We start from the raw sequence: 20,304 nt of genomic DNA on the forward strand, positions 1-20,304 counted from the left end.
GGTTCACCAACTACTTCTCTGACAGAGTTCAGTGTGTCAAATCGGAGGGCCTACTGTCTGGACCTCTGGCAGTCTCTATGGGGGTACCACAGGGTTCAATTCTTGGGGCCAACTCTTTTCTCTGTATACATAAATGATGTCGCTCTTGCTGCTGGTGAATCTCTGATCCACCTCTACGCAGACGACACCATTCTGTACACTTCTGGCCCTTCTTTGGACACTGTGTTAACAACCCTCCAGACGAGCTTCAATGCCATTCAACTCTCCTTCCGTGGTCTCCAACTGCTCCTAAACACAAGTAAAACTAAATGCATGCTCTTCAACCGATCGCTGCCTGCACCTGCCCGCCTGTCCAGCATCACTTCTCTGGACGGTTCTAACTTAGAATTTGTGGACAACTACAAATACCTAGGTGTCTGGTTAGACTGTAAACTCTCCTTCCAGACTCACATCAATCATCTCCAATCCAAAGTGAAATCTCGAATTGGCTTCCTATTTCACAACAAAGCATCCTTCACTCATGCTGCCAAACATACCCTCGTAAAACTGACCATCCTACCAATCCTCGACTTCGGCGATGTCATTTACAAAATAGCTTCCATTACCCTACTCAACAAGCTGGATGCAGTCTATCACAGTGCCATCCGTTTTGTCACCAAAGCCCCATATACTACCCACCACTGCGACCTGTACGCTCTCGTTGGCTGGCCTTCGCTTCATAATCGTCGCCAAACACATTGGCTCCAGGTCATCTACAAGACCCTGCTAGGTAAAGTCCCCCCTTATCTCCGCTCACTGGTCACCATAGCAGCACCCACCTGTAGCACGCGCTCCAGCAGGTATATCTCTCTGGTCACCCCTAAAGCCAACTCCTCCTTTGGTCGTCTCTCCTTCCAGTTCTCTGCTGCCAATGACTGGAACGAACTACAAAAATCTCTGAAACTGGAAACACTTATCTCCCTCACTAGCTTTAAGCACCAGCTGTCAGAGCAGCTCACAGATCACTGCACCTGTACATAGCCCATCTATAATTTAGCCCAAACTACTACCTCTTCCCCTACTGTATTTATTTATTTTGCTCCTTTGCACCATATTATTTATATTTTATCTCTGAACTTTCTTCAAACTACAAATCTACCATTCCAGTGTTTTTCTTGCTATACTTTATTTACTTTTCCACCATGGCATTTTTTTGCCTTTACCTCCCTTATCTCACATCATTTGCTCACATTGTATTTAGTCATATTTATATTTTCCAACTGCGTCATTGATTGTATGTTGTTTTACTCCATGTGTAACTCTGTGTTTTTGTATGTTGTCGAACTGCTTCGCTTTATCTTGGCCAGGTCGCAATTGTAAATGAGAACTTGTTCTCAACTTGCCTACCTGGTTAAATAAAGGTGAAATAAATAAATAAATAAAACACCAGTGGAGGCTGCTGATGAGAGGACGGCTCATAATAATGGCTGGAACAGAGCGAATGGAATGGCATCAAATACATGGAAACCAATGTCTTTCAAGTACTTGATACCATTCCAGCTATTACCACAAGCTTGTCCTCCCCAATTAAGGTGCCACTAACCTCCTGTGGTCTACACTGATTGAAGTGGATTTAACAAGTGACATCAATAAGAGATCATAGCTTTCCCCTGGATTCACCTGGTCAGTCCTTCGTCATGCAAAGAGCAGGTGTTAGAGCAGATAGTATTTTGTACTTGTACTTAATCATTCGTCATTTAGCGAAAACCGATTCAACTCGCCAAGGGCTTATCAACCAATTGAGAAAAAGTGCTAAAAAAAAACCATGACTTCTTATTTTCTTAAAAAGGTGCTTTATTGTGACAAGGAAGGAAATATGCTCCAAAATCATGAATACTGTAAAAAAAATATATATACCACTGTACAGCAATGTCCCTCTCTGACCTGCTGGGGTTTGAGAGACTCAGATGGAGTCACAACAGGGCCTGTATTCAGTCTCATAGGAGGAGGAGTGCTGATCTAGGATCAGTTTTACCTTTTAAATCATAAAATCAACAAGAAATGGGGACCTGATCCTAGATCAGCACTAAATACAGGCCCAGATCTGTCTTCACTTCAGTCTTCTCTGACGATCCTTTTGCTTCAATCAAACAATGTATCGTCTAGCCATACCTTAGCTTTAAACTGTTTAGCAATATATTAATCACAACTGACAAATCAATATCACAAGTCATGCCTGAATGTATAGGTTGGTAGCGGCTGGTAAGGGCTAGTATGGGTCGGTATGGGCTGGCAGGAGTAGGCATGGGTTGGTAGGGGCCGGTATGGGTTGGTAGGGCATGAAATAAATATGCGGTATGAAGGTATGGGTTGCAATTAACATTTTATTACATTTAAAAGACGGCAAAGAAACGTTGATAGTGTGGGGAGTACAGGGTGAAAACAAAACATGGACACTCAAAAGTACACCACTTAGAAGAGAAAGTAACAACAAAAAATCTGACAAAGAATAACAACTGAACTTCCCTGTGAGTTGAAATCGGAGACTGGTAGAAGACTGTTTTAAACAAGGAGGTGTGTGACAGTGTGTGACTGAATGCAGCGTCTGACACGTCATACATACACCTAGTCTTCATATACAGTACCAGTCAAAAGTTTGGACACACCTACTCATTCAAGGGTTTTTCTTTATTTTTACTATTTTCTACATTGTAGAATAATAGTAAAGACATTTAAACTATGAAATAACACATATGGAATCATGTAGTAACCAAAAAAAAAGGGTTAAACAAATCAAAATACATTTTATATTTGAGATTCTTCAAAGTAGCCACCCTTTGCCTTGATGACAGCTTTGCACACTCTTGGAATTCTCTCAACCAGCTTCATGTGGTAGTCACCTGGAATGCATTTCAATTAACAGGTGTGCCTTGTTAAAAGTTCAATTGTGGAATTTCTTTCCTTCTTAATGCGTTTGAGACAGTCGTGTTGTGACAAGGTAGGGGTGGTATACAGAAGACAGCCCTATTTGGTAAAACACCAAAGTCCATATTATGGCAAGAACAGCTCAAATAAGCAAAGAGAAACAACAGTCCATCATTACTTTAAGACATGAAGGTCAGTCAATCTGGAAAATTTCAAGAACTTTGAAAGTGTCTTAAAGTGCAGTCGCACCATAATGAAACTGGCTCTTATAAGGACCGCCACAGGAAAGGAAGACGCAGAGTTCTCTGTTGCAGAGGATAGGTTCATTAGAGTTACAAGTCTCTGAAATTGCAACCAAAAAATGTGAGCTTTTTGGTTCCAACCTGCTGTGTCTTTGTGAGACGCAGAGAAGTTGAACGGATGATCTCCGCATGTGTGGTTCCCACCGTGAAGGATGGAGGTGTGACGGTGCTTTGCTGGTGACACTGTCAGTGATTTATTTAGAATTCAAGGCACACTTAACCAGCATCGCTACCACAGCATTCTGCAGCGATACGCCGTCCCATCTGGTTTGCGCTTAATGGGACTATCATTTGTTTTTCAACAGGACAATGACCCCATTTGACCAAGAAGGAGAGTGATGGAGTGCTGTATCAGATGGCCTGGCCTCCACAATCACCCGACCTCAACCCAATTGAGATGGTTTGGGATGAGTGAATGAAAAGCTGGTTGAGAGAATGCCAAGTGTGTGCAAAGATGTCAACAAGGCAAAAAAGTGGCTACTTTGAAGAATCTCAAATATAAAATATATTTTGATTTGTTTAACACTTTTTTGGTTACTACGTGATTCCATGTGTGTTATTTCATAGTTTTTGATGTCGTCACCATTATTCTACAATGTAGAAAATAGTAAAAATAAAGAAAAACCCTTGAACGAGTAGGTGTGTCCAAACTTTTGACTGGCACTGTATGTGAGGTAAAAGAGTTCTGATTGAAAACGTAATTCAATAGATGTCGTCACCAATATCTGTTTTCTCAGTGTGCTAGAGGTGTTGGTCATCAGAGAGAGAGAGAGGGACGTTACCGTGCTGAGAGAAGACAAATTAAAACACCAGCTGGATAAAAATGGGTAAAACGGGCAACTTTTTCAAAACCAAATACTGACAAAGGTAACTAGAAAAATATCACAATGATATGAACAACAGTTTCAGAGAGAGAGAGAGTTTGTCAGAGAGGTGAAACCCAGTAACACTTTCTATTACACTAAAGGGCATTCATTGCATTAAAAACAAGTAACATCTTGAAAGCATGACACCCCAATCATCAGCAATAATACACAAGCATTATTATTAAAATGTCCATGTCAACAACCACAGGTTGACAATATGGTACCCCAAGACCCCATAGGAGCTACCAACAGTAGCCTGCCTACCAAAATCACTAGTAAAAACCTTCAGGTCTAAACACACTGTGCCAACCATTAAAAGCAGCGGGTGACCGTCCTATTGTCTCTGTACAGAACATCATTTTCTGTTTCATTTCTCGAACGAATCGCACAGCTCGTCGACACCCAGCAGGTGATCACGTGACCACCTGCTGCTTTTACCCATTGGTCAGGAGATTGTGTTTCTTCCTGGTCTATGATGTTACAGCTAGACTAGATACCTTGGGATTCATGACGGAGAATTGCTTTAAGGCATTATTACCATGCCGAGGTATCCTGCGGTCCTTTAGCAGTGCCCAGAGTGTTACAACAGAACCTGTATTCAGTGTTCAGACTCCTACACAATGAGATGGGGAGGGACAGGAGTTTTCCCTAACCTAATCAGATCAGAGAGTCAAGTCAATCAGCTTTTAGTTTCTTTGCATTCCATGTATGGAACAACCTACAGGAGTTCTCTACAACAGGATGTCCATGTATGGAACAACCTACAGGAGTTCTCTACAACAGGATGTCCATGTATGGAACAACCTACAGGAGTTCTCTACAACAGGATGTCCATGTATGGAACAACCTACAGGAGTTCTCTACAACAGGATGTCCATGTATGGAACAACCTACAGGAGTTCTCTACAACAGGATGTTCTGGTGCCTCTTTGCAGTTCAACGTGTTGAATGGGGACCACCTTGCTGAGGAATGTGACCGTTTTTCTTGAAAATGTATTTGTAAATTGTTGAATTTGTATTATATTTTGTAACGTGTTAAAAGAAATCAATACAACAGGCCCTAGTAATAGCCAATAACAACGAGGCCAGAGTATTTTCTGATCAGGTCACATGGTATGGGGGGGTAAAACACTCTGCTCTAACACTGACCCAGGTTGAGTCTCCTGAAAGTTATTGCCCATGGTTACAGTACTGTTTCAGTGTGTGTCCTCAGGACTCAAGTCAGGCACTGCGGTGAGGAGAAACATGGCACTCTACCCATTAGAATACTGTACAACATCAGGACAGCATCCCAAATTACACCCTAACTCCAATGTAGTGCACTACTTTGGACCATGGGCCCTGGTCAACAGTAGTGCACTAAATAGGGAATAGGGTGCCATTTGGGACGCACACCAGATCACTGGAAACAATGAGACGGATACCATGGCAACAGTGTACCACTGGGGGGTGGGGGGGGAGATTGGTAAGGGTTACAGCCTCCTGTAGGATATTTTTGTTTGTTTGTTGCTAGACTTATATCCATGTGCAGAAATAAAATGACTTGCATGCTAGTTAAAAACTAGCAGACTAAAATAATTAAATGGATTGCTAACAAAGTATGATCCATTCACTTCAAAACATAACTGAATGGCATTCGTTAACTGGCAAAACTCCTTAAAACAGACTGAGGTAAACCCCTACTTAGATTTTAACAATTGAAATGACGTTTGGCAAAAACGAATAAAAGAAATACATTGAAAAATGTTGGCACAAATTCAACTATGGTTCAGGATGTTTCCCAAAATTAGGCCTAATTGCCATGTAGAAAGTTACATATTCCTTTACTTCTTAAAACAAATTAACCATAATACACTATTCTAAGGTATAGTGAAGACAGCAAGATAAAGAGAAAATAAAACACTTATATGGTGTCAAAAAGAAGAGAATATAACGTGTAACCAATACAAGGTATGACAACCTCCTGCTAAAATAACAACAGTGCTTTGTTATAAAGAATCATAGCGGTCTCCATTTTAAAGTATAGACAGAATTCAATAAAAAGACTGGAGAAGTATTCTGCAAATATGCCATGTACAAAATATCTCCTCATAACCACATTCAAACAAGGCACTTCATTCGGTAAGAAAAGGAAAACATTAAATCACAGTCCTTTCAAACTACCAGAAACTGCCTGATGCATAGCAACAATACAAGGACCTAATACTCAGACTGAATTTATCGGATATCTTCACAACAAAAACATTTCCACACAAAATATAGATTTTTGGTTAAAAGTAACAACTCTGCCTGTTAGTCGGTGTGACAAGACTAGAGTTTCTTCCTTTGCGTCCATTCCCTCAAATCAGAACCGCATTCTGCCGCTCCATACACATCTTCTAACTGATGATGTCACAGTCGAGCTTCCTGATTCCGCCACTGTGCTCCATGGGAGTTGGAGTATTCTTCACTCTGACTACAGTGAGCCCCCAGCCTCCAGGAGAGGATACCATAGCGGAGAGAGGTGTACTGTTTGGGGTGTCTGGTGTTGGGTTACCCACTACAATCCACAGTGTGACTCCAGGTTGCCCCTAGGGGCCGGAGGCCGGGACATCTGTCTAAGCCTGAGCGATGGTGTGTCGTTAAAGAGGCAGAGTGAGAGAGAGAGAGGGAGAGAGAGAGAGACAGTGAGAGAGAGCGAGAGAGAGGGAGGGAGAGAAAGGAGGAAGGTGGTGTTACCCTGGCGCTACCTGCCCCGGAGGTTCTGCAACACACCATACACCTCTTCCTCTCTGCTCAGGCCCTCGAAGAAGGGCAGCAGGTCCTGTAGCTCTGTGTCGCTCAGATCATCAAACCACGACTGGACCGGCACCTGAGGAGACAGACAGCACATGCTGGTTCAGTTGGGTCTACTGGGTGTAACGGCCCTGCACTAAACACACCTGATTCAAGTGATCAACGTCTAGATCAGCAGCTGATTAGAAGAACCGCGTGTGTTAGAGCAGGGCTGGAACAAAACCTGGCGGAGCCAGTAGCTCCCAGGGAAGATCATTCGGCCAGTGGCAGGAGAATTGTCTGCCATACACAGGCGTAACTAGTGAACTCACAGCGTTCTCCGGGTGGAAGATGTAGGAGGCAGGAGAGTTGTCCAGTATGATGACGTTACTGAGCTCTCTACCCAGCCTGCTCAGGTCCTTAACATAGTTCCCCCGGTGAAACACACATGACTCCCTGAACAGACGGGCTCGGAACACACCCCACTGGTCCAGGAGATCCGCCACAGGGTCAGCATACTGGACACACACGGGTCAAAAAGGTTACAGGTCAGGGGTCAGACAGTACAGATATCAAAAGGTGAAAGAAGACACTGTACAGAGATGGAAGCAGGAATCTCTGAAGCTACCATGTTACAACTACCACTAGCCTGTTAGTGCAATCATGCTACCAAACCTTTGGCACGAAAAGGAGTGACATGATGACACAAACAGACTGGTACCCAGGCTAGACTAGCACATCTTAGTGATTTAATGCAGCTGCTTAATGACATGGTTGGTAGTCTCCGTACGACAGAGAGATCCCACTACTGAAGGGTAGGACACTTTGAAAATGGGAGACGCTCATTTACCACACAGACAGTTGACACTTGCCCATCATGCATCAGAAGTTGACAGAGAACGGCTCAAAGAGATGGACAAGAGGAGGGAGTAGATAGATATTAACACAGGGAGAACAGAAGGGAGTAGATAGATATTAACACAGGGAGAACAGAAGGGAGTAGATAGATATTAACACAGGGAGAACAGAAGGGAGTAGATAGATATTAACACAGGGAGAACAGAAGGGAGTAGATAGATATTAACACAGGGAGAACAGAAGGGAGTAGATAGATATTAACACAGGGAGAACAGAAGGGAGTAGATAGATATTAACACAGGGAGAACAGAAGGGAGTAGATAGATATTAACACAGGGAGAACAGAAGGGAGTAGATAGATATTAACACAGGCAGAACAGAAGGGAGTAGATAGATATTAACACAGGGAGAACAGAAGGGAGTAGATAGATATTAACACAGGGAGAACAGAAGGGAGTAGATAGATATTAACACAGGCAGAACAGAAGGGAGTAGATAGATATTAACACAGGGAGAACAGAAGGGAGTAGATAGATATTAACACAGGGAGAACAGAAGGGAGTAGATAGATATTAACACAGGCAGAACAGAAGGGAGTAGATAGATATTAACACAGGGAGAACAGAAGGGAGTAGATAGATATTAACACAGGGAGAACAGAAGGGAGTAGATAGATATTAACACAGGGAGAACAGAAGGGAGTAGATAGATATTAACACAGGGAGAACAGAAGGGAGTAGATAGATATTAACATGGCGAGAACAGAAGGGAGTAGATAGATATTAACACAGGGAGAACAGAAGGGAGTAGATAGATATTAACACAGGGAGAACAGAAGGGAGTAGATAGATATTAACACAGGGAGAACAGAAGGGAGTAGATAGATATTAACACAGGCAGAACAGAAGGGAGTAGATAGATATTAACACAGGCAGAACAGAAGGGAGTAGATAGATATTAACACAGGCAGAACAGAAGGGAGTAGATAGATATTAACACAGGCAGAACAGAAGGGAGTAGATAGATATTAACACAGGGAGAACAGAAGGGAGTAGATAGATATTAACACAGGGAGAACAGAAGGGAGTAGATAGATATTAACACAGGCAGAACAGAAGGGAGTAGATAGATATTAACACAGGCAGAACAGAAGGGAGTAGATAGATATTAACACAGGGAGAACAGAAGGGAGTAGATAGATATTAACACAGGCAGAACAGAAGGGAGTAGATAGATATTAACACAGGCAGAACAGAAGGGAGTAGATAGATATTAACACAGGCAGAACAGAAGGGAGTAGATAGATATTAACACAGGCAGAACAGAAGGGAGTAGATAGATATTAACACAGGGAGAACAGAAGGGAGTAGATAGATATTAACACAGGGAGAACAGAAGGGAGTAGATAGATATTAACACAGGCAGAACAGAAGGGAGTAGATAGATATTAACACAGGGAGAACAGAAGGGAGTAGATAGATATTAACACAGGGAGAACAGAAGGGAGTAGATAGATATTAACACAGGGAGAACAGAAGGGAGTAGATAGATATTAACACAGGCAGAACAGAAGGGAGTAGATAGATATTAACACAGGCAGAACAGAAGGGAGTAGATAGATATTAACACAGGGAGAACAGAAGGGAGTAGATAGATATTAACACAGGCAGAACAGAAGGGAGTAGATAGATATTAACACAGGCAGAACAGAAGGGAGTAGATAGATATTAACACAGGGAGAACAGAAGGGAGTAGATAGATATTAACACAGGCAGAACAGAAGGGAGTAGATAGATATTAACACAGGGAGAACAGAAGGGAGTAGATAGATATTAACACAGGCAGAACAGAAGGGAGTAGATAGATATTAACACAGGCAGAACAGAAGGGAGTAGATAGATATTAACACAGGCAGAACAGAAGACAGAAGGTGGGACAGAAGACAGGGGAGCAGAAGAAACAGAAACCAAAACAATGAGAACAGAGCCATGTCCCAAAAGGCACCCTATTCCCTATAGAGGACTACTAGAGTATGCACCCTATTCTCTATAGTAGACTACTAGAGTATGCACCCTATTCCCTATAGAGGACTACTAGAGTATGCACCCTATTCCCTATAGAGGACTACTAGAGTATGCACCCTATTCCCTATAGAGGACTACTAGAGTATGCACCCTATTCCCTATAGTAGACTACTAGAGTATGCACCCTATTCCCTATAGAGGACTACTAGAGTATGCACCCTATTCCCTATAGAGGACTACTAGAGTATGCACCCTATTCCCTATAGAGGACTACTAGAGTATGCACCCTATTCCCTATAGAGGACTACTAGAGTATGCACCCTATTCCCTATAGAGGACTACTAGAGTATGCACCCTATTCCCTATAGAGGACTACTAGAGTATGCACCCTATTCCCTATAGTAGACTACTAGAGTATGCACCCTATTCCCTATAGTAGACTACTAGAGTATGCACCCTATTCCCTATAGTAGACTACTAGAGTATGCACCCTATTCCCTATAGTAGACTACTAGAGTATGCACCCTATTCTCTATAGTAGACTACTAGAGTATGCACCCTATTCCCTATAGTAGACTACTAGAGTATGCACCCTATTCCCTATAGTAGACTACTAGAGTATGCACCCTATTCCCTATAGAGGACTACTAGAGTATGCACCCTATTCCCTATAGTAGACTACTAGAGTATGCACCCTATTCCCTATAGTAGACTACTAGAGTATGCACCCTATTCCCTATAGTAGACTACTAGAGTATGCACCCTATTCTCTATAGTAGACTACTAGAGTATGCACCCTATTCCCTATAGTAGACTACTAGAGTATGCACCCTATTCCCTATAGTAGACTACTAGAGTATGCACCCTATTCCCTATAGAGGACTACTAGAGTATGCACCCTATTCCCTATAGTAGACTACTAGAGTATGCACCCTATTCCCTATAGTAGACTACTAGAGTATGCACCCTATTCCCTATAGTGGACTACTAGAGTATGCACCCTATTCCCTATAGTAGACTACTAGAGTATGCACCCTATTCCCTATAGTAGACTACTAGAGTATGCACCCTATTCCCTATAGTAGACTACTAGAGTATGCACCCTATTCCCTATAGTGGACTACTAGAGTATGCACCCTATTCCGTATAGTAGACTACTAGAGTATGCACCCTATTCCCTATAGTAGACTACTAGAGTATGCACCCTATTCCCTATAGTAGACTACTAGAGTATGCACCCTATTCCCTATAGTGGACTACTAGAGTATGCACCCTATTCCTTATAGTAGACTACTAGAGTATGCACCCTATTCCCTATAGTAGACTACTAGAGTATGCACCCTATTCCCTATAGTGGACTACTAGAGTATGCACCCTATTCCCTATAGTAGACTACTAGAGTATGCACCCTATAGTAGACTACTAGAGTATGCACCCTATTCCCTATAGTAGACTACTAGAGTATGCACCCTATTCTCTATAGTAGACTACTAGAGTATGCACCCTATTCCCTATAGTAGACTACTAGAGTATGCACCCTATTCCCTATAGTAGACTACTAGAGTATGCACCCTATTCCCTATAGTAGACTACTAGAGTATGCACCCTATTCCCTATAGTAGACTACTAGAGTATGCACCCTATTCCCTATAGTAGACTACTAGAGTATGCACCCTATTCTCTATAGTAGACTACTAGAGTATGCACCCTATTCCCTATAGTAGACTACTAGAGTATGCACCCTATTCCCTATAGTAGACTACTAGAGTATGCACCCTATTCCCTATAGTAGACTACTAGAGTATGCACCCTATTCTCTATAGTAGACTACTAGAGTATGCACCCTATTCCCTATAGTAGACTACTAGAGTATGCACCCTATTCTCTATAGTAGACTACTAGAGTATTTCAGAGAAGTGACAAAGGATTAGAGTTGTTGAAAGTACCTTTGCAAGACTAGCCGTGAACAGAACACATTCAAACAGCTCTCCCATCTTCTGCAGGAACTCATCCACATGAGGTCTCTTCAGCACGTAAACCTGCAACCACAGATTAATATAGGATGATTCACAACTAAAAAACACGTGTTTTATGTGAGAAGTAGGCATTGGTCTGAAGCAGAAAAAGAAAAGGAAATTAACATGAGCACCACAATGCCTACCCCACCCATGCTCTACCAAGGTTTTTCAACACACAGCTTTTACCTACTACAGAAGCTACTGTATATTGGTCTATTGCACTTCAAACATTGTAGATGCAGGTTGCTTAGGATTCAAACCTTCTCAAACAGCCTAATCATCTAATTTCCTTGGTTTTTACACCAGAAGGTGTAAAACACAACATTATAATACATCATAACACAGCAATACAAGTCAAGTAAAAAGTACACCAACATAACTAATGGCAACAGAAATAATGTAGTTAGTACTTTTTTAACATTAATAGCTGATTTTACATAGGGAAGCGAAAAAAACTACAAAAAAAACAGAAACCCATTTAAGCCAATAAGGAGAAAAAAAAGAGATCAGGGAAAATGTTCCAGTTAACAAGACAATAAGAGGAAGTTCCTGGAAAATACACAATAATCACCATGTAGCCTACCCATTAACTGTTTACATACTGTGGCGTACAGCAGGTCAGCCACCAGGGGGAGACTCGTCGAGGCCTGGTGACAGACGGAGTATACATCACGAGGCGATGGCTCCATCTGTTGGACGTGCCAGGTCTCGACGGGCTCTCTGCCCAGGACTAATTGGGGCTGATTGGGGATTGGTGAGTAATCAAGAGCTGATTGCTCACCAGCTGTACAAGTCCCATAAAGCTGCCAGAAGGGCAGCACACAGAGAGAGACTGGGGGAGGAAAGGACTCCTGTATAGTTGGGGACGGTACCAGAGGTAACAGGAGGGAGTTCAGTTTTTGATCCCCCCCATGGGGGAGACCTTTTCTTTTTGACTATTATTTTAATAAACACCTTTGAAACTGAGCTAATCCTACTCTGTTCGTGTCTGATCTGTGTAAACGTTTTGACCCCAAACCCATAATACATTGACTGTCACATTAAGTGGCTCGGGAGAGCAAGGCATGAAGTGGCACAAACTGCTCTGTGTTCTGCGCCAGCAGAGGGACTGTGCTACTTCTCCCCCCTTGACATCCTAGTCATCCACCTCGCTGGAAACGTCTTGGGATTAAACCGAGGGGACGGCACTGGTGCGGCTGATACACAGATTTAGAGGCGGTCATCCGAATGTTTCCCGGGACGACGGTGGTCCTCTCTTGATATCGCGCTGCGCTGGATGTTCCAGTGAGACCAGAAGATGAAAAAAAAAAAGTGCATAGAGAGGGCCGGGCGCTCCGTCAATCAGCTGGTGTACGCATTTCAGGGAACACAATCCTCCCACCTGGTCATTAAGCAGCGTGTCCCTGGGATGTAGCGTAGGGGGTGGCATGAATCTGACGGATGAGGGCAATGATGTATTCTATCTCCAGTCTCCTCCGTAGTAGCAAGATATGAGCAGTAGTACACACACACACACACACACACACACACACACACACACACACACACACACACACACACACACACACACACACACACACACACACACACACACTCCCTGTCCAATGGCACTCAAAGATGCTCTTTTAAGAGCCACCTAATAACTGAAAATAAGCACACTGTGTGGGTGTGTCAGGACTGGGGGAACGGGACTTTTGTTGCTCATTCACTCACTACTAAGCATTTATTTATATTGCTTGGTAAAACTTATTTTTGTTGTTGTCTAAAACAGTTGATGTGTTGAAAATAGTCACATCGCTAACCAAGTTAGCAAGCATGGCATTTTCTTTTAACTGCACAAAGGTCATGCAGGCAAGCAATGATGTTGGTGTTATTTAACCTGGGTGCAGCTGTACCCCCCTGGCAACTTTTTACTTGGATGGTGGACCTCAGGTTTTCCGGAACGCATTGAAAAGTAACTTGACACAGTCAATGCAAATTTGGAGTATTGTATTTTGTTCCTAATGCTAACGACCCTGTTAAAAATACAGTATGCGGTTCTCGGTAATTGCCGAACAGCTCATGACTAGAGGCGAGGAGCGTGTTGTGTACCTCCAAGCCGATAAAAATTTGCTAATCAACTTTGCACAGACATGATGGTAGGGAGATTTGAATTTAACATTGAGCTTTATCCAATGCCATACTATTACACCTACAACCAGTGTTTTGGGATCATACACCTGAAATCAGTCAGAATTACAACAACTACAAGCACTGATCATACACACATTAAGTGAAACAATCAGACAGCTATCCTCTTTCCCAGTAGCAGTAGCTGCCACCCAGTACAAGTAATCATGAATAGGCCAACCAGGATACACACAGCCTATCCTGGATTACTTGAACTGGGTCACAACCTTTCTCCTCCTCCTCCTCCTCTTCCTCCGGAGTTGTTGAGCTCAGAGGAACTGGGAGCAACAGTGGAACATTTGGTCGGGTTTCGAAAGACTTGTGAAAATATTACTTTTTAAAAATGTGGCTTCTATAAAAGTAAAATTTGTCATTTCTGACATCACCGTTGCAGACACTAATGACTCTGGGTGGGCATAATCCAATAACCAGTATTTAAAAGTGAATGAAGACAGAAGTGATCCTACAGTACCTGATGAACAGTGCCATCTATCTCCACTGGGACTATGAAGTCAGCATTGCTAATGGGCTGTAGAGAGAAGAGATAAAACACAACATGTCAGTGTGTCTCAGAAACTGTTCCACAGTGGTGTAATACAACAGTCACACAGCAGAGGGAGAGCTTGCACTGTGCCATAGATTTTAGGCTAGCACACCCATTCAGTCGCCTTCAAGAAAGGAAAACTAATCTTCTCCTGCCCCCTTTAAAGTATTATTCTCCTCCTCCTTCCCTTTTTCCGCCAAAACAAATCTCTCTGTTTCTCTCTGCCTTTCTCTCTAACAAACTATGACAGAGAGAGAGAGAAACTGTACCAAGTAAAAGAGAGGAAGAGAAGAAGAGGGGGATTACGAGAAAGATATTTTGGGTATTGACACCAGAGGCCAAGCAAGGTCACCGTTAGTCAGACTCTCTGAACTACAGTCTATCCCTGCTACTGCTGTTGACTCTCTAACATGGGACAGAACAGTCTCTACTGCTGTTGACTCTCTAACATGGGACAGAACAGTCTCTACTGCTGTTGACTCTCTAACATGGGACAGAACAGTCTCTACTGCTGTTGACTCTCTAACATGGGACAGAACAGTCTCTACTGCTGTTGACTCTCTAACATGGGACAGAACAGTCTCTACTGCTGTTGACTCTCTAACATGGGACAGAACAGTCTCTACTGCTGTTGACTCTCTAACATGGGACAAAACAGTCTCTACTGCTGTTGACTCTCTAACATGGGACAGAACAGTCTCTACTGCTGTTGACTCTCTAACATGGGACAGAACAGTCTCTACTGCTGTTGACTCTCTAACATGGGACAGAACAGTCTCTACTGCTGTTGACTCTCTAACATGGGACAGAACAGTCTCTACTGCTGTTGACTCTCTAACATGGGACAGAACAGTCTCTACTGCTGTTGACTCTCTAACATGGGACAGAACAGTCTCTACTGCTGTTGACTCTCTAACATGGGACAGAACAGTCTCTACTGCTGTTGACTCTCTAACATGGGACAGAACAGTCTCTACTGCTGTTGACTCTCTAACATGGGACAGAACAGTCTCTACTGCTGTTGACTCTCTAACATGGGACAGAACAGTCTCTACTGCTGTTGACTCTCTAACATGGGACAGAACAGTCTCTACTGCTGTTGACTCTCTAACATGGGACAGAACAGTCTCTACTGCTGTTGACTCTCTAACATGGGACAGAACAGTCTCTACTGCTGTTGACTCTCTAACATGGGACAAAATAGCCTCTACTGTGACCAAAAGCTTGGCAATTAAATTACTTCCATTTGCATAGATCTAAGAGGAGACTTTTGAATCTTCTGATCTACCCGTCAGGTGTGCCGGCAGCTTGCTTTGCACTAACTAGTTAGCTACCTTTAAAAATGACTTTTCTTTCCCAGAACAGGTAAGAAAATGGTGCCACTCTCAGAGTTGGTTATCTATAAACTCAGACTGCTTTACAAAACACACAGTGCTGCTAGATCACAGCAGACACAGCCTGGATCTGTCCTACTGGAAGTTGTTGAGGAGGAACAGAGGTCTGTAAAGGTTTAAGGAAACAGTGACTCGCTCTCTGTTGTTTTATCTGCAGCACAGACTGCTTTCAGTGACGAGAGAAGTGCTTTTTGAAGTCGGTTCAATTCTTAAAAAAAATAAATCACAGTTTTCAATTTCGGTTTCGATTATTTGGGTTGAATGCTGTAACACAGAATAAAACAATTAATAAAAGTCCCATGAGGGTAGTGACTGCCCATTACAGCTTATCACTTTATATATTTCAGTTGTTGTATACATTACATTTGTCTTATTTGATGACTTTATTATTTCATTCCAAGTCATCATCTCATCTCTATAGAGCTGCTGTCTGACAAAGTCACTATTTAGTAGTTGTTCAAAGTAAATAAGGCATACTTTTATGACTGCTGAATACCAACTATCAACCACCTAGATCATACATTTTCAGGTAGAGATACCTGGTGAAGCAACAGCTGCTCTCTATATCACCTCACGATACGTCGCTAAGCAACAGCTGCTCTCTATATCACCTCACGATACGTCGCTAAGCAACAGCTGCTCTCTATATCACCTCGCGATACGTCGCTAAGCAACAGCTGCTCTCTATATCACCTCACGATACGTCGCTAAGCAACAGCTGCTCTCTATATCACCTCACGATACGTCGCTAAGCAACAGCTGCTCTCTATATCACCTCACGATACGTCGCTAAGCAACAGCTGCTCTCTATATCACCTCGCGATACGTCGCTAAGCAACAGCTGCTCTCTATATCACCTCACGATACGTCGCTAAGCAACAGCTGCTCTCTATATCACCTCACGATACGTCGCTAAGCAACAGCTGCTCTCTATATCACCTCACGATACGTCGCTAAGCAACAGCTGCTCTCTATATCACCTCGCGATACGTCGCTAAGCAACAGCTGCTCTCTATATCACCAGACGATACGTCGCTAAGCAACAGCTGCTCTCTATATCACCTCAAGATCACGACACGTCGCTAAGCAACAGCTGCTCTCTACATCACCTCAAGATCACGATACGTCGCTAAGCAACAGCTGCTCTCTACATCACCTCAAGATCACGATACGTCGCTAAGCAACAGCTGCTCTCTATCACCTCACGATATGTCGCTAAGCAACAGCTGCTCTCTATCACCTCACGATATGTCGCTAAGCAACAGCTGCTCTCTATCACCTCACGATACGTCGCTAAGCAACAGCTGCTCTCTATATCACCTCACGATCGCGCATTCTTCTCTCTTCTGTAGTAGTCGTAAAAGTAACACAGACCGGACAAGTGCGCGCGCAATGGATTATGGTCATTGTAGTTAATTACCACGTTTTATGCGCTAAACTATGTAGAATTTGGCTTGTTGGAAACTACAACTCCCTACTACATCGCACAGTTCAGGTTGTATCTGATCAATCTCTAGAGAAACACTGCAATGCGGGCACTGAGCTCTCAGGAAGAAAAAAACTAACAAAATGGAATTCAAATAACTGAACCGACGTCTGTCAATTAGTTGTTTATTAAAAAGCGAAAAATGAATGGCTCAGAACTAAGTACTTTACAAACACACGGTCTAATGTACGTGTAGCCCTACATGATTACAATGAACAGAATGAGAGCAGTGGATCTAGGGGAACTGAAAGTAAAGAGGAAACTGTTATGCACTACGTAGGTTAAGTCTACACATTATGACAAAGGCAAGATAAGCCTCATTCAACATTCTATTTATTTGTATTTAACCAGGCAAGTCAGTTAAGAATACATTTTTATTTACAATGACTGCCTACACTGGCCAAACCCAGACGACACTGGGGCCAAATTGTGCGCCACCCTATGGGACTCCCAATCACGGCCGGTTGTGATACAGCCTGGAATCAAACCTAGGGTGTCTGTAGTGACGCCTCTAGCACTGAGATGCAGTGCCTTAGACCGCTGCGCCACTCGGGTGCCTATGAAGGCTGATGAGGGGAGAATTAAAGCAGGAATCATTAAAAATGGTGAAACAGCCACCACCCTCTGTTAGCCATATTACAACAAAGTTACTACACTTTTCTAACCCCTTTTCTGCTCGGACATCATGGCCACACAAGAGCACAATATGTAGTGTTAATATTTTTTAAATAAAGTTAGATGCTAAGGCTTTTTACCTTGAATGAGCCGAGTATCGAAATCAACTTTGTCTCAGAGGAAAATTGGTTTTGCAGAAATAATCTAACATAAGACATGAAAACTGTACATTGATAATACCAGCCTACCAGGGCTTAATTTGTATTTATTTGTTTTACCTTGAATGAGCTGTGTACCAATGTCTCATCCAAGTCGATCACTACACACTTCTTCCCATAGTCTGATATGTTCATCTCTGGTAGGAGGAATTTGGCTGGAGGCTGAAGGAGAGAGAGAAGATATTTTATGTTAGAGAGAGAGAGATGGAGGTAGAGAGATGGAGGTAGAGTAGAGAAAGAGAGGAGAGAAAGAGAGAGGAGAGAAAGAGGAGAGAAAGAGAGAGGAGAGAAAGAGGAGAGAAAGAGAGGAGAGAAAGAGAGGGGGAAAGAGGAGGGAAAGAGGAGAGAAAGAGGAGAGAAAGAGGAGGGAAAGAGGAGAAAGTGAGAGAGAGAAGAGAAAGAGAGAGGTGAGAAAGAGAGATGAGAGAATGAGAGAGGAGAGAAAGAGGAGAGAGGGAGAGAAAAGAGTGCATAATCAACACATTGAGATATCATTAGTTAAATGTGTGAGGCAGGGTGGATTAGCAGCCCAGTGTTAATAGTGAGTCTGGTGTTTCCCATGAAGAAAGATTAAGGGAGAGAAACATGAACACTAGCTAACACTGTGCTGGAACGGTCTGCTGGTTCTCTCTTCTGAACAGATCGGGTCTACATCAGACAGAACCAACAGACACTCCGAAGGACTGAAGCTACCCATCCCTGTCCGGCATCATCTCAGAACAGGAATCCCATCATCTCTGTCCTTCCCTCTCAACACTAACCCAGTGTAATATATAGTGTGTTTAATCCATCCAGATTTCTGTCTAATCTGAAGAGATTAAAGTTAACATCTTTCACACATTCTGACAGACAGTAACAGGTCATGTTGCGGTCAACCAGTACAGACCGAGCCTGCGTTCCATTTCTCTCTTTTTTTTGGTTATTGTTTCACATTCCAGATACAGTGCACTACTTTTAACCAGGGTTAAAAGTGGGCTCTTGTCAAAAGCTGTATACTTTATAGAGAATAGGGTGCCATTTGGGACACAACCAGACAGGACTATTTTCCAGGAAATCACCATCTGTCCTTCTCAGGAACACAGACTATATTAACACCAGATCAATGTCACTAACTGCAACATTTTCTACATGGACCTGAAGTGCTATGGAAAATGGATGCCCTCCATGACGGTGCTAGTGAAAGACGGACATGCAGCAGATCTAACCTACTCCATTAAAAAAGGGTAGACTCAGCAATAGGAGACGATAATACACACAGTGACTACGGCAACTAGTACCCTCTGTTCCCTGACTCGAGGCCAATGCGGAGTCTATGTTTAATGGGCTTAGGCCTTGGGTGTCATGGTCCAGACACAGACTGTGGTAGGTGATCTAGCCAGTGTTTATCTTACTGGCTAGATAACGAGCTCTTCTCTAATACCCTCATTAGCTAAATGGGATCAATCACATCCTACTTTCCATGAGAGCAGAATCTATGAATGTATCCCGAATAGCACCCTATTCCCTATGTAGTGCATAGGGCTCTAATCAAAAGTAGTGCACTATGTAGGGAATAGGGTGCCGTTTGAGATGTAGCCGTAGACTACAAGAACCAATGGAATTGAAGCTCTCACAGAGTAAATGTAAGACAATAAGGGAAAAGTATTATTATAATTTTTTTACATAGTGCATTGCTTGTGCACTATGAGTGGCGCAGCAGTCTAAGGCACTGCATCTCAGTGCTAGAGGTGTCACTACACATCCTGGTTCGATCCCGGGCTGTATCACAACCGGCCGTGACCAGGAGTCCCATAGGGCGACGCACAATTGCCCCAGCGTCGTCCGGGTTAGGGGAGGGTTTGGCCCAGCGTCGTCCGGGTTAGGGGAGGGTTTGGCCCAGCGTCGTCCGGGTTAGGGGAGGGTTTGGTCGGGGTAGGCCATCATTGTAAAATAACAATTTGTTCTTAACTGACTTGCCTAGTTAAATAAAGTTTCAATATACACTGCTCAAAAAAATAAATGGAACACTTAAACAACACAACGTAACTCCAAGTCAATCACACTTCTGTGAAATCAAACTGTCCACTTAGGAAGCAACACTGATTGACAATACATTTCACATGCTGTTGTGCAAATGGAATAGAAAACAGGTGGAAATTATAGGCAATTAGCA

General features: G+C 42.9%; 1 protein-coding gene across 4 annotated transcripts in view; it reads right to left on the reverse strand.

Annotated features, from left to right (window-relative positions):
* Positions 1 to 4,156: 4,156 nt before the first annotated feature.
* The window catches only part of LOC106569810 (CTD small phosphatase-like protein), a 48,494-nt gene continuing 32,346 nt past the window's right edge, over positions 4,157 to 20,304 (reverse strand). For 3 of the 4 annotated variants that reach the window (XM_014141438.2, XM_014141440.1, XM_014141441.2), the window contains 5 exons: positions 18,213 to 18,314; positions 14,368 to 14,424; positions 11,655 to 11,747; positions 7,159 to 7,344; positions 4,157 to 6,923 (listed from right to left, as the gene is read on the reverse strand). In XM_014141438.2, coding sequence (XP_013996913.2) covers positions 6,798 to 6,923; positions 7,159 to 7,344; positions 11,655 to 11,747; positions 14,368 to 14,424; positions 18,213 to 18,314 — 564 coding nt within the window. In that variant the 3' untranslated portion in view covers positions 4,157 to 6,797. The remainder of the gene's footprint in view (positions 6,924 to 7,158; positions 7,345 to 11,654; positions 11,748 to 14,367; positions 14,425 to 18,212; positions 18,315 to 20,304) is intronic. The other variant, XR_006758844.1, reaches the window with a different exon arrangement.

The sequence above is a fragment of the Salmo salar genome, chromosome ssa14, assembly GCF_905237065.1.
Source record: "Salmo salar chromosome ssa14, Ssal_v3.1, whole genome shotgun sequence".
NCBI lineage: Eukaryota > Metazoa > Chordata > Actinopteri > Salmoniformes > Salmonidae > Salmo > Salmo salar.